This window comes from Pteropus vampyrus, unplaced genomic scaffold (genome assembly GCF_000151845.1).
Source record: "Pteropus vampyrus isolate Shadow unplaced genomic scaffold, Pvam_2.0 Scaffold232, whole genome shotgun sequence".
Taxonomy (NCBI): domain Eukaryota; kingdom Metazoa; phylum Chordata; class Mammalia; order Chiroptera; family Pteropodidae; genus Pteropus; species Pteropus vampyrus.
The window spans coordinates 1134822-1160620 of NW_011889013.1; the positions used below are offsets into that span (position 1 = coordinate 1134822).

Sequence of the window (25799 nt, forward strand, 5' to 3'; positions counted from 1 at the left end):
TTATTGGCCAGATCTCTCCAGCAGCTCTCTTGCAAAGTTAGCTGCATCGAAGCAGCCAACAGACAGGAACTGCAAGCTCCTAAAAATAATCTGGGAAGCATGCTGTCAGAGTTCTGAAGATTGCATCCGCGCCCCCTTGGGAAGGTCGGCAAGACCCTGGAGATCTGCTCCAGAGCAGGAAGCACAGTTCTGATGCTCTTTTCTTTGTCTGATATCTGTTTTTCACTGGGAAAGTGATTTCATTCATTTGTTACCCAAACATAATGGCCTGACTCCTGATGAGATTAGTAAACTGGCGTAGTCCTTGACAGCTTGGCAATGCAAAGGCATCTCGGTGGGCAGCTTCCCTCTTCCTGCCCTTGGACTCTGCTCCGCCGAGGAGGGCCCCTCACCCACGAAGCCATAGACTCTTAGGCTCCTAGGGCTTCAGGTCTAGAGGGCATCTCAGAGGTCACTCAGTCCCACCCATCTATCCAAGGAAACCAAAAGGGGAAATCGTCTGCCTGTGATCACAGATAGAGATGTGAAGAGCTAGGTCAGAAGTCCGAGTCATCATCCCAGAGAAGGGCGGTGTTATCCAGCGCCACACCTGCTGGGCCTTGCGCTGTCTTCACACGCATCGTCCTAGTTAATCCTCACAATCACAGTGAAACAGGCCCTATCCTCGTCCCCCTTTTACGGATGAGGCAACTGAGCCTCAGAGGCTAAGTAATTTAACCAAAGACACACAGGAAAGACAGAGGGTGCCTGGGATTTCGCCCTGTGCGGTGTGACTCCCCGGCCAGTGCTCTTAGCTCCTATGCTACAACTGCCTGAAGTCTTTTTTTCTCTAAAACCTGCAACATTCAACCTTTTCTTGCTTAACATTAAAGTGTGCACCTTTTCTTTGGTGCCCGTTGCTTTTTGAAACCTTGTAAGACTTGTGTCCTCAAGATTGTGAACCCACCAAACAAACAAACCTGTCCTATTTCCCACCTGTGCAGTGAGGGTGTAACTAGTACCTACTCTATGAGGTCACTGTGAGGGTTAACTCCATTTACGGTGCACCACGGGGTTTTATTAATCGTCTTTGGGTCAGGAACAATGCTTGCCTTCTCGTAGATGCCCAGCTGATGTTTATTTTCAATGAACAAGCATATCAGTTAATGAATGAATACAAGGATGTGCAGGACACAATCAGCTCCTCTCCTTAATACCCTATCTGGGAAGGGACTTAAAATAGAGTTGAAATAGGAGGACTATTCGTACTTCTGAGTCCTTATTGCTCAGCTAAAGACTGCTTAAAACTGTTCATTCAGACGCATGTCCTGAGAAGACAGACACTGCGGGGGGCCAGATTCCCAGGGGGACACTGAGCATGCAGGATGAATGTCCACCCTTCGCCAGCCCTGTCCACACAACGCGTTCAGACCAGAACGCTAGCACGTGGCAGAGCCGGCACGTGGCCCTGTATCCTTGGAACTCAAAATCCAGTTGCTTTTCCATGACTGCACTCCACCTGTGAACCATCCCAAGCCCTATTTGGGGTCCCTCCTAATTTCCTAGGAAGATAAGAAAGGCTCAGGTCTAAGGTGGGTGCGCCTGACCCCAAGGTGCAGACCTGAGCCCACTCCGCTCTTCGCCAAGCCTGTCTGCAGCACTGACCTCTGTGCCGACTCAGACCTTTCCTCTCCCCCGGTTCCTTCCAGGAGCATCACTGTCTTCGTATCAAAATCCTGGGGGACTGCTACTACTGCGTCTCCGGACTTCCGGAGCCCCGCCAGGACCACGCCCACTGCTGTGTGGAAATGGGCCTCGGCATGATCAAGACCATCAGGTAATTTGGGGTCTCCTCTTCCGCGATACCTGGCCTTGGACGTGCGTGACGGGAGACAAACCACCCCATCTACTCTTTTCGGTAGATCACGTGTGTGTTGAAAGGTGAAGCCCTCTGACTTTACTTCACAAAAAAACCACATGCCCGTTAGTTCTCCCAGAGGAACCAATGAACCTGCTGGCTTGGTGTTGTTCTAGTTATGCCTCACATTCAGTTAGTCGAGCAACAAACTTCTATTACCAATGTGCTTGTGAGGATGGAGCATGGAAAGAGATGAGCGTAGTGCTTGTCTCCGGGGCGGTTATGGGGCAGTGGGAGAGACGAACACACGGGCACCTTCGATATGATGCCGTTGGCTCTGTGACGAATCAAGTTCAGGGAGCTTGTGGGGAGGGGAGAAGGAACGGCGAATTCAATCCGGGTACTGGAGAAGCCTTTCCAGAGTAGAGATGGCGAAGCTTGCCCTGTAGATCGAGCAGATGTTGCCAGATCGTGGGGGCGGGTGGAGAACATGCAGGACAGGATGGGCGTGTGCAGAGATCGGTATGTGCTGCAGTGGCAGCTGGTGCAGCCTGGGCTGGAAAGGGAGGTGACAGGTGGATGGCAGGCTGGGAGCAGCCAGGGCCCACAGGACCTTCTCAGCCAGTAAGCGGTTGCACCTCATCCTAAGGCCAATAGGAGATCAGTAAAGGCCACCACCAGGTTTGGTGGGTGTGTGACAAGTGCTTTTGGCTTTGGGCCGTGTAGCTGACAGATAGAGACTTAATCAAGAGGGGAGGAGTTATTGAGGCTGAGGACTTAGGAACTAGACTGTGTATGGCTTTGAGACAGAGGCTCAGTGTGGCCAGAGCTCCCCCCGGGGTTCTGAAATGGCTGTGGAGCCACGAGTTCCAGCACAGGGTCCCCTTGCTCAGCCTCTGGGAGACAGGAAAGGCTGCAGATGCCGCTTCACTGCAAACGTGGACGTTGGAGAGTTCTCCCTGGAAACGGAAATGCATTGTGATAACATTCGGACTGGTTTCAAGGGCAGTGGTGGTCCCAGAGGACACGCCATCTTGTCCGAGCTCTACAACTAACTAGGTATGGGAACCTTATTCTGTCAATCCATCAGCAGGTCAGCCCGGAAATAATTTGCTGAGCTCTAGCATGTGTCAGGCATCATGCAAAGCCCCAGAAACAGTGAGGAGCAGGTCACCTCGAGGTGGCCATTAGGTGACCACGGTGTCCATCAGAGAGGTCACCGGGATTTGCTATCTATGAAACGAGGGGATGGGCCAGAAAAAGCTCTGAAGTCTCTGCCAGCTCTGAAAATCAGTGATCTATTAACCACGTAAAAATCAGGCTTAAGTAGCAAAACTTTCCACAGATTTCCTATTTAATTTTTTTTTTAATTTTAGTTGTTACTAAGGTATAACTAGCAAATAAAATCGTATGTATTCCAAGTGCACAATGGGATGCTTTTATATACGTATGCATTATGAAATGATCAGTCAAGTGAATTAATACGTCCATTACGTCACATAGCTATCTCTGTTTTATTTTGTTGTTGTTTGTTTTGTTTTGGTGAGGTCCCTTAACTCCTACTCTCTTAGCCAACGTCAAGTATACAACTCAGTATTGTTAACTGTAGTCACCATGCTGCACATTAGAGCCCCAGAACTTCCACATCTTTAACTACAAGTCTGTACCCTGCCCCAAAACCTCCTTTCTACTCTGTTCCCATGAGTGCAACTTTTTAAAAAAAAATATTTCATGTATAAATGACACCATACAGTATTTGTCCTTGTCTGGCTCATTTCCCTTAGCATAATGCCCTCCAGTTTCATCCATTTGTCTCAAATGCCAGTATTTCCTTCTTTCTTAAGGCTGAGTAATGCCCCCTTATATATATATGTGATATATATGTATTATCATATGTATATTACATCTTCTTTATTTATTCATCCAAAGACATTCTATAGGAGTTTGTCCCTTAAGCTTAAGCAAAAGATATGCCGCAGAGATCACATTGCAGAACAAGTGAACATCGATTATCAGAATTCTTTAAGATACTTCAGTTATCTTTCTGGAAAGGACCGTATCCCTCCTGACCTGTTATCCAATGTAAGGTCTCCTCTCTGGAGTTCTGGAGTGAAACAGCGGGGAGTGAGATTCGGGTAGGTCGAAATGGCTCAAGGGCTTTCTCTTGTTAGTTTATTAAGTGCTGCTTGCTTTTACTCCTTTAGAATAAGACAGTTCAGTAGGATATTATTTTAACGGCATGAGTCAGAGTCTATTAATACTTGAACAGCTCCTTGATTATAATGTCAGTGACTTGAGGTCCAGCGTTAATTCTCCCAGTTAACAGCACAGCCTGGTGCAGAGGAATAAGCAAGAACTCTGGCTTTAGGCAAGCTCAGACTGCTAGAGTTTTCACTCTTACCGTCAAGCATGGTACTCTGAGGAATGACTGGCAGACAGTATTTGCACCTGAATGTGTGTGAAAGAGAATCCATTTACATAACTTTCTCAAAACGATAACAATCTTAACCAACTGTCGTTTACACAAGATGCTAATTTTTATTCGGCCCCAAATAACCCCAAACTTATTCCAACCAGAAAACTCCCTAGAAGCCGTGAAGTCTAGAACCATGCTTAACATTATATTGCATGTGTCGTAGTATGTCAATAAACCATTTGTTGACTGGTGTCCCCAGAGTAGAGGGCCTCCCAGCATATTTGTCATCAGGGATGGATTCCTTTTGAGGTATCATCTCCATCTTGTCAGGGTCTCTACTTGTCCCTCTTTCCAGCATCTCCTCAGAGTCAGAAGCCCAACAGCAGTCCTCAGAGTGCAGAAAGGCCGTGAGAGGCTGGCTCTGGTGGTGAGATGGCACGTGGGTCTTGGCTCTCTAGATCCAATAGTTGCCTTGTTTGAGTGAGGTTATAATTCTTGCACAAATGGCAGACCAACGCTCAAAATGACCCTGGCCCCTTATTCACTGATCAGTCCAAATATGTGATAGAGACTATCCTTCAATCACTGACAAGTGAGGACAAGGTGCCAACATCAAGAAAGGCCAAGACTATCTTTTGCCAGTTCGAGCATCAAAGTTTCAGGAGGGAAAGTCAGAACGAGCAGAAGTAGAAGGGTGAGGCATACTCTTTTACTGAGGCATCACCATAGTAGTCCTTTGGATGCAGAACCAAAGATTTTTTCCCCTAGAAACAAAGGCACGAAGATTATGTTATTCTATCTGTTAGAATGAACAGAAGCCATGCGTGTGTATGAATGCATATGTGTGTGTGCATGTGCATAAATGGGTGTACGTGTGTGCTGTGTACATATATGTGCTGTGTGCGTACATGTGTGTGGCATGTGCATATATGTGCTTATGTGTGGTATAGATGGATGAGTATATATGTATGTGTGTGCACATATGTGTCTATGTGTGTGTGCTTGTGTATGTGCAAGTGTGTATGTCTGTAAGAATTTGAAACAGGCTTTGATGATCACTGTAATTCTCAATTCAGACAAAGGGGTCAGTGCATGGATAGTTGGTGGCCTTGTAAGACATACTGGGGCTTTATCCCTTGGGCAATAGGAAGTCACTGACAACTTGTAAGAAAGTGTCATGTTCCAATCTGGCATGAGGAAGGTAACTACTGTGGAGATGGATAACTGTCTCTCCAGGTACGTGACTCTGGGTGACAAGAAGCAGAGATGAAGGGGAAGGAAACTGGTTGGGAGATATTTTTGCAACAATCCAGAGAGGAGAAGTGAGAACGTGAAATAGAGCAGTAGCTGTGAAAGCGAAAAGGTGGTGGCTGAAGCCCTGTGTTGCCGCATCCAGAGACAGTATGTGACAGAGGACTTCAAGTTAAATCGAGTATTCATCATTACAATAAACATAATTTATCAACTGACAGTACTCCGAGAATTTTGGACAGGATTCCACTTTATTAGAGACAGAGTTGGTTGCCAGGCGTGATCATGGCCATGGTCTCCGAGTGAGCGAGTGTTGTACCACAGGGTGGATGGAGCATGTGCTGACTGAACAGAGGGGTCCCTGGACCTACAGTCAGCTGCCTAACCCGGTTCCTGCTTCTTCTCGTTACTCAGTGAGGGGCTGTGGATGAGAGTGACTTAACTTCTCACAGCCTGCACAGCCTCGTCTGTGAAATGGGGATCATGAGCAGCCCAACTCGAGTGTCCTTTTGAAAGTTCAACTACATAGCATGCGTGCTATCACCATAGTAATGTTTTTTTAATAGATTCTTGCAAGTAGGGCTGAGTTTTGATGCTGGAAAAGTTGACTCGATTAAGTTACAGAAACCTGTTTCTTTCTTATGGCTTCTACTCTAGTAAAATAATGCCAATAGCTAGGGTTTGTCGAACATGTACTATATGCCAAGCATTGAGATAAGTGTTTTACATGCATTAGCTCATTAACTATAACAATCCTAGGAGGCAGGCAAGGGCAAGGGCAAGGGCAAAATATTGAATGACTAGTATGGCTGCAGCACCGCCTCATCAGAATAGTTTGGGGCAGCCAATCAGAACGGTGTCAGCCGTAGCATCCAGTCTGGCTGAAAGGCACATCCTGACACACTGAAGCTCTGGAAATAGGCTCCTATGTTACCAGCGAGGAGGCTGGAGCCTCCGGAGTTTGTGCAATTGTACAAAATCACACAGCTACTCGGAGGCGGAACGAGGACGCCAAACCAGACCCATCTGACTCCAGAGCCACTGGTCTTAACCATCGTGGCATCCTGCCTCCCAACTCCAGATTTTTGCAATTGCTTCTGAGGCCTGAAATCTGCCTATAATACCCAAAAGATCGATGTATAGCTTAGGAGGGCTCACGTGCCTGTCCACTAAATTAGCAGAGCTGATACCAAGAGGGAGAAAAGTCAGGAAATGTCTGAGAATAACAAGATAATAAGCCTGAGTCAAACCTCAGAGTAAATTTATTCCTTCAAAAAAAAAATGCTTGATTTGAGAAGTATGATATTAGCTAGATGAATGGCAAAAAAAGTAATCAAATATAACTTTATTTCTAATGAAGCATTTAATACCATCTCATGCATGCCTGTTCATAAAATTAAATTAATTAAAATAGGCTTAGATAACAGTTCCATTAAGTAGCTTTGAAAGTGTCTCCAGGTGACTCCTCTTCACATGTCCTGGGTTTATTTTTGGGGAGAACTGATAGCTGAGAAGTCACCAAATTTGATAGTGGGCTCCGTTCTATGCGATATCTTTATTAATGATCAGCAAAAGCCTTCCTTGATGAATCTTAATGAAGATTACAGAGCCTGGTCTTCTAGTGCAGTTGCTAAAAAGTCATAGGATGACACCAGAATGCCAAGCAGGAACTGGCTTGTCCCCAGTGGTTACTTGGAACAAAGATCTTAATCCCTGTGACAGGGTTGCCCTGCCAAGCAACATGGCAAGACAAGGAATGACAAACAGGAGTTATTTTGCTTCCTTCGCTTGAAGTAAGAGCACCCGGGGCCCCTGCCTGCTCGTGGGCATCCGTTTTTCCCTCTCTCATACTTCCTTTCACCTTTTCCTTCTCTCCGTCTACCCCACCCTCCCCTCCATCGCTTGCTTCTCTCTCTCTCTCTCTCTCTCTCTCTCTCACACACACACACACACACACACACACACACACACACACACACACACAGTTTCTTTCTCTCTCTTTCCTCTTAAAGTCCCCTGTCTCACTTGGTTCTGAAATGTCATTAACTACATCCGTAAGGTCACACCCTCCTAAAGATGCACCAGTTAGAGTAGTCTTCAGTCCATGGACAAGGATTCATTTTTTTTTTTGCAAAATTATTTATAATAGTAAAGATCGAGTATATCTAGTAATAAAGCTAATATTGATTGAATGTTCACCTTGTACCAGATACTATGCTAACTAATCTTCCTGACTCGCCTCACCTAACACTGACAAGAGAACCTTGTGAGAAGACTATTTCCCCAGTTGTCAGAGCAGGAAGCTGAGGCTCTGACAGAACAAATAACTTCTGATGCGCAGCTCGTAAGTGACAGCGCACAGGCCCCGAGCCACGTTCATCTGACTCTGCAAATGTCCAAAGGCAGGAAAATGGATAGATAAATTTTGCCACACCAAAAATTAGGAAAATGAGGACTATTAAGCATCCTGGTTTACATTAATATTCAATGGCATACGGAAACATTTGTGAGTTTAAAGAAGAATGCATTACCAAGTACACACACACACACACACACACACACACACACACACACACGTCATTTAGAGCAACCTCAGTTTTTAAAAAATCTGTACAGAAAAAGAGAACCAAAACGCTCTGTGATGGGAAATGGGTGGCTGGATCTGTTCTCTCACTTTCTCTCACTAGATCCACACTGTTAACTCTGTTTTTGAACAGGAATGCTACTTTAGGTTTCCTCATTACCTTTCCACCCCCCAAACAGGAGTGTGGGCTGAAGGGAGGGAAGCCAGCAGCAGAGTGTCCAGAGGGCATTCGGCTTGGAGTCTGACACCGCGAGGGCCAATCAGAGCTCATTACTTACTGACCTTGGGCAAGTGGCTTAACCTCTCTCTACTCCAGCTTCCTTAACTATAAAATGGGGATAAACCATGCTAATGTAAGCTCCATGAATACAGGAGTTGTTATTCTGATTTGTCTATTTGGTTCACTGCTTATATCTGTTTGTTGAATGAATGAATGAGTGAATGAATGAATACATGAACTATATATATAGCATAGGGTGGTTGTGAAGAGGAAATGAGGTCATGAAGATAAAAGGCTTGGCACAGAAGAGGTAGTAGATGTGTCTTAATTCTCTTGGAGACTCAGTTCCCTCATCTGTAAAGTGGAAATTTATACTGCTTATAGGTGTCTACCTCAGAATCGCCGTGACGTCAAAATGAGTCACTTTGTGAAACCGCAGTGTCCACGCTAAAATAAGATATGGCAGCTTTCAGACTTCCTGAGAAGCAGTTTGGAAGGCAGTCGGACACTGAAGTCCAGTAGAGACTACAGAATGGGTCGCAATTGACGGCGAAGCTGGGTTCCACGGCCACTTTGCTGACAGCTCCTGCCCCTACAGCGAGTGACCCCTGAGGTACCCCCAGTAAACTCAGGAATCTATAAAAGGAAGCTCGTTATGAGTCTGCTGATTTCTAGAATTAATTGGTAGAAACAATGTCATCCACCTTTTGGGTCGAGCCAGGTCAAACTCCGTTAGTCACTGCAGCCCTGAGCATGGCTTCATTCAAAAAAGAAACCATTCAGGGCAGTAGCAATGGACAGCTGGGTTTAGGCTCAGGCACCTCAGGTGAAACTCCAACTAGTCTACCTACAGCTGTGTGCCCTAAAGAAAGGAACATCTTGGGACTCAGTTTCCCCATTCTTAAAATGGTGCTGGTGATCATACACATGGGATTATAAAGATAAGATTTGACACCTGCACAGAACACCCTGCACAGCAAATCTGTTTTATTTGAAGTTGGAAGATGTGAAGGGTCAAATCCCCCCCACTACCGCCACCATCAGCTGACAGGTCCGGAGGCACTTCCGTGGTTCCCCTGGACTCCTCAGAGTATCTTGGGACAACGTGGGCCTATAAAGCAAAAACGCCATTGAGCTTTGTCCATTAACCCAGTAAATAGTGTGAGCACTTACCATACCTCTGACTTAAGTGCTGAGCACACGGCATGGAAAGGTCGCACCCCTGCCCCCGGAAGCCCGGTCTGTGGAGACGAAGGAGAAGTTCAGGTGTCTGTAATGCGGTGACCTGCAGTCATGCTTCATCTGAGGCTGAAGAGGCACAGCAGACCTCCTGGGCTCTGCTTTAGAAGAATCGAACATGATTTGTAACTCAGCAGAATTCTCTCCATTTTCACCTCAAAAATGCTCAAAGTTCCTCCCATCAAGAACTCATCTTGAAAGACATGGCACTTGTGGTTCTCTGCAACCGGCAGGTAGACGAATTGAGGATCGATGTCCATAAAGTATTCATTCCTCTTACAGCTTTATTCCTATCTTTAAGTCAAATCCCAGGCATAACAAGAAGAGGGAAAAAAATGCCGTAAAGGAATTTCATCTTCTTATTTTGATTTTTTGTTTCGTAGAAGTAAAAACATCTAAACATCTTTTCATTAAGATGTTCCAGTGCCTCCTCTGTGTTAATTACCTAATGGCATTAGCACGGAGCGCTGTGGAATAGTCCCTCACGGTTGGCTGGCAAAGCACTTTAACATCCATAATCTCCTTTGGGGCTCGCAAAGCCTGCATGAGTGAAGCAATCAGCTAGAGCTTTATTTTACAACCGTGGAAACTCAAGGTCATATTAGACTATTTGCCAAGGATTACACACAACACATGTAGTACCTGTGTTGCAGAGCGTGAGGTTTAAAAAACACAACAGCCTCCGTTGAGTCCTAAAATCCTGTTTACAAGCTACATGGCCACCTTTTATTTTCCTGGGCCTCAGTTCCTTTGTATATGATAAGCCACCAAGTTGTACCTAGTATGTGCAAGGCACCCTTCTCAACTGTCCACGTGTTTATTCACCTAATCGTGGCAATGCTATCATTATCCCCATTTTATAGATAGAAGTTAAGTAAGTTACCTAAGGTCATGCAGCTAGAAAGTGGCAGAGAAGGCTGGCACTGGAGTCCATATTAACCCTACACAACAGTGACTCACCTGGAATGAGGAGATGTAGATTGGGACCAGACAGGAGAGTCATGCTGGTTATGCTGAAGTAACAGACATCCCCCCAAATCTCAGTGGCTTAAAACAGCAAAGATTTATTTTTCATTCACATTTTCTGTCCATCATGGGTGGGTCGAGGGAGTGGCAAGGTACCACCATACATCAGCCTGTCCATGAACCTTGGTTAAGAAACCTCCTCACCAAGCGTCCTTGCCCGATGGTGGACACAGAGGGAAAAAAAAAACAAAAGAAGCGGGGTTGATCAGACTTTCAAAGCTTCTGCTCAGAAGTGACCCAGATCATGTCTGCTCACATTGTTCTGGCCAAAAATAACATGAAATATCCAGGAAAGTGCAATTCTACCGCGTGCTTAGATATTGTAGCACAAGATAGAGTTGATGGACAGCGCAGGTGACCTCTCCCAATGACTTGCTCACAGAAGCTCAGTGGGAAAGTGCATCAGACGCTGACATGCTCCTCTCACGTGCTGGGTGCTGTTTCTCCCCTTGCCTTGTTAAATTATTTCAAATGGTCTCTACTCTTTTCATCATCAGTGAAGGAAGGGTACTATATTGTTTTTAACTTATAAGTTAAAGTTAATACAATGGCCAGGAAACTAAAGTCTTCACAGGGACAAGAATTGTTGCCCCCTTTGGCTACAAGCATTCTTTCTATTGTCTGTGGCTACCTTCCTAATACCTACTTTCTTTCAATATTTCTATATTCTCAACCCACTTCAACTTTTTGTTTGTTTGTTTAAATAACTTTGTATGATCTTACAACTTGTTAGGAACAGAGTATACAAAGACTTGGTTTTGCACATGAAATCATTCATTCGTTTATTCTTTCAATAAAAGCAGAGACATGTTTCTAAGCCCAGCTATATGTGAGGCGTGATGCCCCAGGCTGTGAGAGATACAAAGATTACTCAGAAAGGAATATCGCCTTCAAGGAGCTTATACCCTTTATCAATGAGCTTAGTAGTGGGAGCACGAGTAATGTGTATGGACACCCACCCATTCGCCCATCCGTCTTTCCATTCAATAAACATTTATTGAGCATTGGCCGAGGTCCAGACACAGTACAGTGTTAAGAGGGGTAGATGACAATGAGCCATGCAAAGGCTCTACCTTCATTTAGTTCAAAATCCAGTAGGGGAGACAGATGGTTAAAATACAGCACCCCAATTGTTGTTCGCGTGGATGTAATGGGACCGCTGGGAAAGGCATGCATTCCAGACTTCTGGTAAATGAGGAGATAAACATTCCAGACTGAGGGAGCATCGTGGGCCCAGCGCAGGGGGCAGGACCGCAGGGTTCGGGCAACTATGTGTACTTCAGATGGCGAGAGTCTAATACGTGCAAGAGAAATAAGCCTAGTAATCGAGGCCCAGGCCAGGTCATGAAGCATTGTGTGTTCCAGACCAGGAATTTTCCATTTTATCTTATGGGCCAGCCATTTTTAACTGTCTTGATCCCCATCTTTATCAAAAATGATAATGATGATGATGATTTAGTCACACATTTAAAAACATATACCATAAAACATACATGCAATACGAATTTTAAATGACAGTGATGAAATAAATAATACTTTATATTACAATACAAAAATCTTTCTGCTTGTAGTGAGAGCAGTGATTTGAATAAAATTGATTATTTTTTAAAAAAACTTTAATAGTTTGTGATACAATAACACAAAAGTCGGTTCCAAATTCAGCTTATTTCTATACCCTGATTTAATGGCTATCAGAGAGAGCTAAACACATGTCTCATAAAGACAGGCAGATCCAGGCATTTGTACCCTCTACTGTGTTTTCTCGCTCATGCCAAACTTCTGCGAAAGACATCATAAATTTTCTTCTTCTCTGATGTCTGTGAGTTATTCTTGCAAGCTTACTAGAGGGCGATAGAATTTTTGTATTTTTAACGAATGGGTTCAAAGCCCACCAAATTCTTCATTTGGAAGATTTGCAAACGTATTAGTAAATGTGCAGCTCTGAGAATTTTGATAGATGACATGACTCATATCCAACAACCTAGTTCCCAAAGAGATGGGAACATTTCCAAACTTCCATTTTCAAAATTCTCTCCTCAGTGCATGAATTTTTTTAGGAAAAGCAATTACTTTCTCACTCCTTAAATCATCATCTTTAGTTTGGATAAACACAGTAAGTAAGTTTAGTTTTTTCCCAAATATTTGCTAGAGGGGATATTAATGGCAACCTGTTATCACAGAAAAGGCAGCAAATATGGAGCACTTGCTTTTTTGTCAAAGGAAAATGGATAAATCATCTTTAATTTTGGCAATTTTTAAAGCATTTTGAAATATAATAACCATCGAATGTCTCTGTGGCAATGAAGATTTTTCTCGTTATTTTATTTCAAAGTATTATATTCTACCAGTTGAATTTCTGTCTACATAAATGAGGTCGTTTAACTCACAAACTAAAATTGTTTGAAACGCTCTGAACGTGAAGAAGGAATGTGTGTGGCTAGAGGCAGTTCTCAGCGGTAGAAATCCTGCTCTCTGCTCAAGATGCCTCCTCCTCGCTTCACAGTCACAGGGCGGTCTGACACAGACCCTGTTGTCACTGAGGTCAAACCATATATCAAAAATTGGTAGAGCTTTTTCAAGGTGTAAAAAAAAAAAGCTATGAATGGAAGTTATATGACTGTCCCCTGCGTCCTCGTGGATGCCCCAACTCAGCCCTGGGGTGTCAGCGCTCTGCTCCGGAGACCACTGCTTTCAGGAGTAGGTCAGGAAAGAATTTTAAACAACAGCGTGATGGAGTGACAGGGCCACACCGTGTTTGTGACAGCTGTGTAGAAGACGGGCTGGGAGCAGGTGAGGTGGGGACCCCAGACTGAAGCCTGCGGGTGGCCTGAACTAGAGCGTCGGAGAGAGGAATGAAGAGAAGGAAACAGAGTAAAAAATAAATACTTACATTGGAAAAGAAATGTGCTGCCAAGTGCAGAATTTATAATCCATCCCAGGTGTACGCACTAGTGGGTAGAGAAAAACGCCGACGCTGTTCCCCGAGGACGAGGTTATGTGGGCTGAGTGGGTTCGGGGATGATAAGCGCCTTTAACGATTCAGATTTAAGGCTAGGAGAGTTTGGAGGAGAAACTCTTCTAGTTACCAGGAAATCCAAGAAGGCTTCATGGAAGAGGTAGCATGTAAATGGGCAGGAGTTGAACTTATGAAGTAGGAGAGACTGGAACTGCCACCAAGGCCAAGGATGCCCACTCTGGCCTTATGTGTGTGTTTCTCCATTCATCTATGTCACCAGGTATGTGAGGTCAAGGACGAAGCATGACGTAGACATGCGGATCGGAATCCACTCCGGCTCAGTGCTGTGCGGCGTGTTGGGCCTTCGGAAGTGGCAGTTTGACGTCTGGTCTTGGGATGTGGACATTGCGAACAAACTTGAATCTGGAGGAATCCCTGGGTAAGCCATAGCAAAGCCTTCTTCTTCCTAACCCTTGCCATTTGTTCACTGTGAGAGCGGGTCTCCTGTTTGCAAAAGTCAGGGGTATAGATCTAAGAAGTGATTATTTGGGAGGAGACAGAACATTAAAACATTGTACAAATATTGATCCCAAAAGTCTAGTGAAATTTATCATAGCAAACAAAGAAGGTGGAATGACACTCAGGTGTTCATAGCATTGATTCTGAGACTGGACTTCACATCAGAATCAACAGAGGAGCACTTTAAAAGTCTCGTTGTCTCACCAATTCATTTAAAGCAGAATCTATGCAGAATCTATGTTAAGTTCTTAAAGCAATTCTCATGGGCAGCCAAGGTTAAGACCTGCTGACCTTTAATATGACCTGACTCCCTTGAAAACTCACCTTTTCAAATTTGGCTGTCAAGACCAGTGAACATAGAATTCCCAAAGGTGTCAGAATCCTGGAAAGGCTCATAAACATTGAAAAGTAGTGTTAAGATTGGGCCTAATAAGATCTGAGGTGCATTTGAACCAGTGAATTGTACTGACTCTACAGCCTCTCTCTCTCTCTGAGAGATGATAAAAGGTAGGTAGGTAGTAGGTAGGTAGGTAGGTAGGTAGGTAGGTAGGTAGATGATAGACAATAGGTAGATAGATAGATAGATAGATAGATAGTTAGATAGATAGATAGATAGATAGATAGATAGATAGATAGACAGACAGACAGACAGACAGACAGGCAGGCAGCTAAGATAGAGCATTCACATATGTTCCTTTCTTCACTTCTCCAGCCTTGCTGTCCATGTAACAGGGTTCTCTGGTGCCTGCTATCATTCCTTGGTAATTATGGCTAATAAAGAATAACCCGTTACCATTGGAAATAAACAGCAGGTGGTGGAATCAGAGAAATGAGGGTTTCCGCTGTGCCCCACATGAAGCTCTGCTGTCTCTAGCAAGCCATGGAAAGCACGTGCAGCACCAGGCATGTGATGTTCGTGGGAACTAGGCTTCAGAGCTGTATCTGTGGGGTCTCAGGCCAGTACTTAGCTTCTCTGAGCCCCACTTTCCTCACTACAAAAAACAGATGATAATACTTATGATACGATGCCTTGTGATTCTATGTCCCTCCTCCACGAGAGTTCGTGTTCTCGTCTGCCACGCGGACATAACCTACCTTACAGATTTCTCCTGAGGATTATCTAGGGTAATGGGTGAGAAGCACTTTGTAAACTGTGTTGACGTCCCCATCTCAGTCACCATTTTACAAGAGAAACCTCAGTGTGTGCCATGCTTGTTTAGAACTAAGGTAAGCCAGATGCATTACTGCTGAGTTTCTTAAATCCTTGAATTCTACAAGTATCTGCCTGCTGAACTCAAACCAGACAATGATCCATCTACTTATCCAGGCTTGAGTCTTAAGTGTAGCTGGATGGGAATTGCCCATATACTCAAACCACAGAACAGAGCTCAGAGGGCGTGTAAGACAGCACTTTGACAGCTAGAAGCCGGTTTAGCTAACATTTTTGATCACACTAGGAAATACGAGCGTGAGTTTAAATCTTACGATCTCTGTTTGAACGGTGGGTTTACTATTTACCAGTTATGAGCGGACAAGTTTCCAAATCTCCCTGCCCAGTTTCTTCACTGTAAAATTGAGCTAAAACTTTATCAACCTCAACAAGTTGGTTTTGCATGGGACAGCGCTTATGAAGCAGTCTCCTGTACTGAACCCAGCTCCGCTGAGGCCTGGGATGTGCAGAAATGCAGTGATGCCAAGATATATGCCTCCAAACCTGCCATGGTCTGACAGTGTTTGGGTTCACAGTTTTCTGCTATTTAATCTCTTGTTATTTCCCCTTTCTAGCAATCAATATGTAGAGAAATGAACTCAGCTTACTTTAACTTTCATTGAGAAAGTTAGCCCCAATTCTAAACATGTATTAAGGACGGACTATATACTAGACAGTCTGCTAAATATCATTAATACATCACATCGTTTGATCTCACAATACCTCACATAGTAAATATGACCTTCCTTTTTTTTTTGGTGAGGAAACTGAGGCTCAAAGAAATTAAGCATGTCACATCAATGCAGCTTTTAAATGCCTCACTACACATCACCGTCTCCTATTGTTAATTTATCATTCAGTTTGCTCAAGGTTGTCATTTTATTATGAATCTCCAGGCCTTTACTGTGTCCCCAGAACCTAACATGATCCATGACACAGAGGAAGAAGGGAAGAACGGAAGGGAGGGAGGCATACAAGTTCATAGCATAGTGGTTGATAGTCTGGACCCTGGAGTCATGCAGAATTGGATTAAAATCCTTTCTCTGCACAGACTCCAGCCATGCAGCCTCAAACAAATTCTTTAACCTCTCTGAGCCTTGGATTCCTAGAGCAATGATTCGCAGCTTCGGCGTGCATCTGAATCACCTAGAGGGTTTATTACACCATAGGTGGCTGGGCCCCTCCCTCAGAGTCTCTGATCAGTGTGTCTGGTGTGGGACAAAGACTATGTCTTACAAGTGATGATTCTGTTGACTTTGGTAACACACTTTGAAGACCACCATTCTCGAGCTTTCGTTCAGTGAGATAATGCATATGAAGTCCTTCGTTCTGTGCTCAGTAAATATTAATCGTGATTGTGTTTGCAGTAGTTATCATGTGATACAGATGCAAGGTCCTAGAAAGACCTTAAAAGTTAAGTCTTTGTCTCACTCAATCCAGCACCGCCACCTACCGCTGATGTAACTTTGGGCTAGTTACTTAATCATTGTCTCCAAGCCAGTTTCACCATCTGCACAATGAGCGGGGGAATGCCTATCTCCTAGAGTTGTTGGAAGAATGGAAATTATATGAGATCATCCACAGATCCAATTATATAGTAATACCTTTGGCTATAAGATAACTTATTTATATGAAATAAGTATCTAACCAAATTGTTAGATCTTGCTTACTATCGTGGCTGTTATTATTATATCCTGGCATTTAAAGTGATCAGAAAATGTCAGGTTCCCTGACATTCAATATACGAGAATATTTGCCTGACTCATTTCCTTAGAGGGAAAGATAATCACTGGAGTCTCATCTGCAAATCCCTTACCCCGAAGCTCAACATAGCAGCAAAAGTGGAAAGGAACATAGAAAACCCAGTTTCTATCAAAACATTAAAGCACAAATTGATTAGAACTTCAGCAGAAGAATCAGTAATAAGTGAAAGCGAGGATGTCTTTCACTACACAACACATAATATTGATTTAGTTCATGCAAATATTACTCCTCGTGCACATTGATGCAGAATAATAAAATGTAGAATCCAGTGAAAATACCAAACGGGGTTGGTATTTCATTTTTTTTTTTTTAATTAGCCATCAGACTTCATGAAGCCCTTGAAGGAGTTTCATTTTGCCAGAGAGAAGAAGCCTTCTAGAACCCAGTTCTAAAATTGATCTGAGAGAGAAGACTGAGATATCCATTTAATGGAAGGTCAAATGACTTCTCTTTTCTCTCAAGTTAGCACTACTGAGTTCCTTTGTGTTGACAAAATTTATCATGAGGATATTTTCTGCTTATTCAGACATTTCTCAAGAGAGTTCAAAATATCTTTCACATGCTTTTGTTTCTAATATCTCCCCCTTGAAATCATACTAACTTCGAAAATGTGGAGAATGTGCCTTAAATGATCATAAATGCACTATTTGTAGTTTATGGGTTTTTTAGTGAGTTTTTCTCTCTTTAAGCAGGAATTTAGCGGAATGGGTAAGAAGGAGAAGAGGGAGACACACAATGCATTTGGAAAAATTCAGTGTTTCCTTGGATATGTTGTTTCTCAAATCACAAGAGCCAAGCAAAATATTAAGCACATACTTCGTTCATTCATTCATTCAAGGGAACACTAAAGTCCCCCTAAGCAAATGACCTTTGAACTAAATCAGGAAATAGGAAATTGTCACATGGAAAATGGGAAGAGCATTCTAGTCAGAGAAAAGTCTTGTTCTGAGTTTAGTAGGCATAAAATAGCACCTTGAAACTGAAGAAATACTAATTACTTGATTCGCCGGGGAGAGGGTAGAGTGCTATAGCAGAACAATGTCAGACAATGACCTTTGAAGTGACGGGGCCCAGAGTGTGGAGGCCCTAAGGGCCTTGCTCGGGACTTAGGCTGTGTCCTGTAAACTTTGAGAAGCCATGGAATAAACAACAGTAATACGATCACATGTCATGTTTTAGAATGATCCTAATAACTTAAGCATTTGCTTTTATAATATATACCATGTACCATGCACTATTTTTGATTACACTAATCAACTCTTATAATACCCACAATGGCCCTAAGAAATGGGGACTACTGTTTTTCCCATTTTTATGGAGGAGAAAATGGATTCATAGAAAGATCAAGTAACTTGCCAAGATCTCTCAGCTCGTTCGTGGTTGAGCTAGGGTTTCGGTCCTGGCCATCTCATCAGCGTCCATGCTCGTAATCACCACATTAGTCTACACAGACCATAACACAGCACAACAAGTGGTGTGATTGAGTTAGACAGTTAGGAGCACAGATAAATTCTTCCTCCGAATGATTTATTTATGTGAAATTTCCACAATTCGAGTCTGATCCTTAAGGCCCTTGATGTCATCTGTTGTTTTTCTAAAAAAGAAACTTGAATCGTGAGCTGCAGTGGCTGACGACGGTGCTGGAATGAGTCACTTACCTTGTGAGCGAGCCTGGCCAGCTGTCAGCCTGCCCGCGTCCTTAGCTTTGTTCTCTGTCCTCTGCCATATACACGGTTCAGGGACAATTGCCTCTTACCGTGATTTTCCCAAAAGACCCTCCATCTAGCTCTGTGGACATAGAAGACCTACCTGCCTTTGTTCTTAAGATTTTAAACAAGTTGAAGAAACAACGCACAAAATTATGAAAACCGAAATGATAGGGAAAGTTCCAAGACACTATGAACCGTCATTGTTACGTGGTGGTTTTTAGGCACTTGGGTTCAAAAACATTTATGGAACTTGTTTTCCCAATATAATCGACAACACCGAAAAAAAAACTCTGGTTCTTAAAGGTTGGTGGGGTCAGGCCAACTGTCCTAAGAGAAGCCAAGGGAAGTGCTTAAGTGGGGCTGGGGTGGGTGGGGGGCTACCTGATCAGGGGGCCCAGCGTCCCTTGTGGTGAAGTTGGTGACACCCTGCTCATTGGTTTATGCGTGTAGCCACATGCAGCCCTGATGCTGGCCTTACACAGGACAAAACATGGTGGTGGGAGGGAGGTTAGTAACCGCCACGCTTTGCACACGCAGGAGGATTCACATCTCCAAAGCCACACTGGACTGCCTGGGCGGCGACTATAAGGTGGAGGAGGGCCACGGCAAGGAGAGGAACGAGTTCTTGCGGAAGCACGACATAGAGACCTATTTAATTAAGCAGCCTGAGGAGAGCCTGCTGGCCCTGCCCGAAGACATTGTCAAGGAGTCGGTGAGCGCCTCGGACAGGAGGAACAGCGGGGCCACCTTCGCGGAAGGATCCTGGAGCCCCGAGCTGCCCTTCGACAACATAGTGGGGAAGCAGAACGTAAGTCCAGCCCCCGGCGCCGCTCAGCCGGGCGCCTGCCCCATGGTCTCCACCGCGGCTGGCTCCCAGCCCCGCGCCTCAGAGAAAACCCCGCAGAAAACCTGTGCACCTTTAACCTTTTCTCTGCTGAGCAGCCTCCCTGCAAATGAGCAGACGTCTCTCTCTCTCTCTCTCCTCAGGACAGAATCGACCTCTGTGTGCAATGTCAGGAAATGCCAGAAATACCGGAGTCTTCCCGGCCCCCTCTCCTTTTATTTTATTTTTTGGCCTAGCTAAAAATAAATGCCATGTGACGCTGAATTATAATTTCACACAAAAAGTTTGCTCATGTTAGAAGAGATAAACCAGGCGTCCTTAAACTAGCAAGGAAAGTAGAAGAGCGAAGCCATGAGCATGCCTTTTTTTTAGGCAGCTGGCGGGCGAGGGGTTCTGAGTTGCCCTCTGGAATTTAAAATCGGGAGGACACTGGTGACCTGGGGACCTAAAAGCAGCACCAAGGGATGACCAGGGGGAGGGGCCAGAGCCGGCCACAGAATTCTACTCCTGTTCCGCGTGGATTTGCGTCTTATATGAGGAACAGGATTACAAAGTCAGTATTAGGTATAAATCACCAAGAATCAAATTATTTTAAAAATTACTTCTTCAGATACTTGGAATCCCCCTAACTCCAAGGAGATGCTCAGCCTCCAAGAGGCACTAGGACACTGTGGCTGATCAAGGGGGAGGACCAAAGTGGGTTCAGAGATGCCCCTGTCCCCAGGATGCTGGTTCAGAGCATGGGCAGAAGCACCTGCTCTAATATGGGTTTTTCCTTCGATCATTTAGGCCAAGCACAAATGGTTGAGTTCATGTCAGTTAAATGTAAATTCATGAAACTCCACCATAACTTTGTAAAGAAACAAATTGTAAAGGCAGTATGTAAGACTTGCACACAGTCTCCGATACGCTCCTGAGCCAGTCAAAAGCCGAGAGCACCATGAAGTGACTCAACCAAACCAACAGTGTCAGGAGCTTTGTGAAGGCCTGCATGGCTTCATTGTTTTAATCCATGGACCTGAATTTTTCTCATTAACTTATAGACAAGAGAAACCTGTCTGCTTAAAGACATTTAAAATGGAAAAGGTTAAAATGCTAAAAGTCTTCTGCATCCAGCATATGGATGGGGTACTCTGAGGCCGGGTTAACCTCACTTTCCTTCCAGTTCTGTATGAAGGAGCCAATGGGCATGGACCAGATTCCACTGGGGAAGATGCAGGGTGAACCCAGTCCGCATGCCTCGCAAGCGTCTACCTTTAGGTCCTTACCGTTCTTTTGTGAGTGATTCATTTTCCCCACATTTATTATGACCGCAGAAACTGTCACTGACTTCAGTGCCTAACTCCTTTCCATCACTGAATTAGTGCGCATGGTACGACTTGCTGTTATATAAAGCAGTGAACATAGCCATACTTCCCGAGTGAGTGCATGCCCCGCTGACAGGACCCTCTGCTTCCTCTGCCTCTCGTCAGCTTGAGCCTGGATGCTGGCTGTTTAGAGGGGAGACGTACGCCTCACCCTGAATACCTCAATAACTCGGCATAAAATTCTCTCCTTTGGAGTTTTGTTTTTCTTTTCCTTTTTGGTCTTTCCATTTGAAAAACTCTTTCCAGTGAAGCCGATTGTGGAAATTGGGATAATTCCTAATTGTTCTAATCTCAGTTGTACCTAACCTTGCTGCTAATAATTGAGAACCAAGGAAAGAGAGGTAGAGGTGCTTGGTTTTATTCTATGACTGATTGATCTGGTAAAAATGTATAGGAATAGCTGAAATGTTTCTTTGCTGGTGTCCTAAAGAGATTTACTGATGTCATAGAGTTATTGTAAAAGATGTCATTATTAGTCGAAGATGATTGTTCTTGGTGTTTAACCATACCATATATTTCTTCTGATGCCTGAGTTTTGCCTGGATGCACCCCATCTGTGCTGTCTTCAGCATGAATAATCTCAATTCATTTTGATGCCTTCAGATGTAAGAGTCAGTGAATGTGTCCTGATACTCATACATAAGGGGCACTAATAACATTTAGGAAATGACTGAGTCGATTACGACAGTCACAGGCTCTGGGAGTTTGCGCTTGTGTGTAATTCTCTAGAAGTCAGAGAGCTATATGTGCAATCCAGAGACATAACGTACATGCCTAGAAGAGATCAAGGGAGGTCTGGCTGAAACACCCAGTCAGTTCCACGGCCAGCCAGGACCATCAGAGCATTTACACATCACACATAAAACATACTGATGCTTCAATGGGGGGCTTCCAGCTAATATGGCCAAATGTTTTGGCTTCTATTGATTGATAATGTGTGCTTAGAAATGTTTTTAATGACATCAATATGCTGGACCATAATCCGTGCTATATAGACAGCAGATGTTCAGATGGCTACATTTTCATGTATTCATTCATTTGCTAAAGATTAATTTAGCATCTATGACATGCCAGCTACTACTAGTAATGAAATAGAAGGAGGGACAGAGGAGAGCGATACTTTAAGAAGTAAAGTCAGCCAGTAGTTTGTGTGTTTCATGAAGACAGGAATAGTATCTCTTGCACTTTTAGCCCACAATTAGAACATACCTGGCAAATAACAGGGCTTGATTACACTTTGTTGGATGAATGAATGAAGCGATAGATGTGGGTGGTAAGGCAAAGGAACCAGTCAAGTTTAACTTCTAGGTTTTTTGCTTGGGTGATTGGATGGGCCGTGGAACTGCCACCTGAAGTAAGCACTACTGCAATGGAAGGAGATTAGGGGGAAGCACCAGGAATTCATCTTGGGACATGATGAGCTTGGATGCTTAGGAGAGGCCCAAGGAGAGATATCCTGAAGGCTATTGAACGCACTTCTGAAGCTCAGGGATAGAAGAATGGTACAAGAGATGTAAATCTGGCAGCCCTCAGGATTTGAGTGCCAGTCGAAGCTGTGTGGGTCAAAGAGATCACAGGAGGGAATATGTAAGATAAGACAATGCGAAGGCAGAAGACAGACCTTGAGAGACACCAGATGGGGGGTGAAAGAGAGTAAGGATCCCATGACAGAGATAGACAGGATATTCAGGGATGAGAAGACAGTTAGGGAATGTGGCGCCATGGAAGCCTAGAGAGCAGGAAGAAGTTATTAACAATGTCCAGTGCAGCCAAGAGGCCAGGAAGGTAAAGACTGAAAACTGCTCATTGGATGGAATTGGACAGAAGCACATCAGTGGCAGGACATGGGTTTGATGAGGTGGTGAAGTCAGCAGCTGGATTGTCACGGTTGATAAGGAAGCTCTGGAGTTCCAAGTAGAACCCCAGCTCTACACCACCTACTTCCCACTACCCGTGTCCCTCAGGAGTCTGTCCGCGGTTTGGAGGAGCAGTCGTGGCACTGAGAACTATTTCTGGTCCCTTATATGAGTCTCCCAGTCCTGGTCTATGCTCGAAGACTCTCCTTTGGTTTTATGCATCTTCTCTGCTGCTATATCTGTGTCCATTTGGGTTAAAATTGCTGGTTGAACCCGGTCCGGGTTCTGGTACCCAGATTACTCTCGGAAGCCCTCGGTGCATGTGATTTATATCCCCGACTCCCGCATGGTGGGAGTTCTACCCATCGATTTGGCGTCTTCCCTCCGTGGTCCCTGGCTCAGTCGCCTGTGAGGCTTCCGGTGCTCTGAGCCTTGGAGTGGAATGAAAGTAAGAAAACTAGAGGGCGAGAAGTTTGTGATCGCAGGTGGACTATTGAAATTCAAGGTTACAGAAGTAGAAGTAGGTAGTTGAAGTAGATCGGAAGTGAAAAATGAGACCATTTTGGGGAGGATGTGCAGGATTTTCCGGGCTCGATTGTTGGATGAGTCATCAGCATGGTTATTGATTCTCTCAGAAGAAAGACAAAATTGGGGATGAAAACGAAGACTTAAGAAAAGGGTCCTTACGTTAAAGATCATATTTTTTTCATTCTGGTTACATGGCATAACTAAAATCTATTATGGGCTTGGGCTCTTGTGCATTCAATTATTTAACAGGCACTCAGTATTCCAGCTGCCAGGGATCCAATAAGAAGAAGAGAGACTAGGTCCCTGTCCTCCAGGAGCTTACATTTTAAGGAAGCGGGGAATGCAGACAAGTAACCAAAACATATAAATGCTATGAAGGAAAAAGATATATAACTAGGGGTCAGAGAGAATTCGCACAGATGAGATCATCAGAAGCCTCTTCAGATTTGATTTGAGTGCCGAAAGGACCCTTTGTGCAAATAACTGGGAGGAGAGCATCGGAGACAAAGGAAGCAGCTGGTGCAAAGGCCCTGCGGTAGGAAAAAGCTCGGTGTGTGAGAAGAAGAGCAAAAGGGATAAAGAATCGTGAGCAGGGAAGAGTTAAAGGAGCCGGAGCTTGATCCTGCAAGCCTGGTTGGTTTGGGATTTTATTCCAACGGAAGTGACAGAAAGGTTTCAGGCAGGGCAGTGACATGATCTGATTTAGATTTTTAAGAGATCATTTTGGCTGCCTTATGGAGAATGGATTGTGCATAGGGGACAAGAATGGACTTTTCAGACAAACTGCATCTTAGGCTTGTGATTTACAAGCGGCTACCAAAGGGTGAAGCTTTCTGTCACTATGAAACGCATTGGGCGAGGATAGTAATCCTTTTAACTTGACTTTTCCGACAAGCAATATGTATGCCAGGAAGGTGGAGCCGCTCTTTTAGAAGCAAAGCCCTTTTCAGAGCCGAAGGTCTGTTCCTCACATATTGTGAAATCCTCGCCATTGTCCCATTCAGCCCTTTCACATTTATCGTGGCATCAGAATCCAGGCATTTTTCTGTTACCCTTCCAGGCTTCTAAAAGAATCACCTGGACAAGACTACACATTTGCCACTTCCATTGTGAGTATCAGTCGTTTCTGCACAATAGACTGACCTTGGCCATTGTCGTTACCATTAAGTCTGCATATGCACCGTGAATACTGAGAACGAAGTTGGGATATCTGTACTCCACACGACAAAACAGAAAGCAAGCGCACTTCTCTCTAGCGAGTGTACATACATATCCGCAGCGTCACGGACACTAATGAAAGTAGAGAATTGGGGGCCAGGTACCATGTCGAGAACATGGCCCACATTCTCTGCGTTTTATTTTCGTACCAACTTTACAACGTAAGTGCGATGTGCCTGTTTGACAAAATCGATTTATTTTCTGAAGGACACGTCACCCATAAATAACTGAGGTGGAATCAGAACGCACTTACGTCTAACTTCACAAACCACATACTTTCCACCAGGCCACCGCATCTTCCTTTTGTGGCCTGAAGATGTGCTAGGTTTCTGCCTCTACTTTGTTTTCAGGTCAGTTAGTCTTAAAACGACTGCGTGTGTGTGTGCGTGTGTGTGTGCGTGTGTGTGTGTACCTTCTGAAGACGGGTCCCGTGCTCACCAGGGATATTTAGAAATTTTCTGTAAAAGCTCCAGGAAGTGTCCATATTTCCCTCCAGCCAGTCCCATCGCACCAGCTAGCTCCTCATCCCCTGAGTGTCTCCATGTGATGATTGTTTGCATGGAGAAAGGCCAAGCAGGGCATCTCTCACATCTCTGTAGGTATAAAACCAAGAAACAGCTTTTCGATTTGGGTTCCTTTGGACTGGAGAATGTTGAGGCCAGAAAGAAAGGAAATGCAGAGGACATCGAGTCGGCTGGGCTGGAAAGCAGGATTCGAGAACATATTTAGGGCTCTATATCTTCATGAATTCAAGCCACGACTTTCCTTAGATCCCGTTTTCTGTATTTTCTGGAAGACAGGAAGGTTCTCATCTGATTGCCTTGCTGATCAGCACCCTCCTGCTGACCTGATGCTGAGGGCCCCCGGCTCCTCACAGTGAACTGGTTAGTCCTGGAGGCTGCAAGTCCCGTGATCCAGGGGCAGACCTTGACAGGGCCCAAACTCAGCCCACCTGACGGTGGTACGGGCCTGAAAGGGAGCTCAAAGGAATCGAGTGATAGCCTTGATTTCTCCACTTCCTGTCTCGAGGCCTTGGGCAACCACTTCCGCATCCCAGGCCTCAGCGTTCTGATCTGTACAATGGCAGAACTGAACTAAATGATCCTGACACTTCCTGTCAGCTTTGACATCGCCCCATTCAACTTCTCAGCCTCAGACCCGTGTTGGGAGTCTGTGCTTATGCTGGTGAGTTACTTCCACTTCAGAACCCTACCATCCAAAGCCCAGAGAACAAACACTTCACCAGGAAGCGGTG

General features: G+C 44.6%; 1 protein-coding gene across 1 annotated transcript in view; it reads left to right on the forward strand.

Moving 5' to 3' along the window:
* ADCY8 (adenylate cyclase 8) overlaps positions 1–25799 on the forward strand; it is a 170549-nt gene that overhangs the window by 59210 nt on the left and 85540 nt on the right. The window contains exons 5-7 of the mRNA XM_011373832.1: positions 1689–1816; positions 13810–13968; positions 19269–19539. Of these exons, the coding sequence (XP_011372134.1) occupies positions 1689–1816; positions 13810–13968; positions 19269–19539 (558 nt within the window). The remainder of the gene's footprint in view (positions 1–1688; positions 1817–13809; positions 13969–19268; positions 19540–25799) is intronic.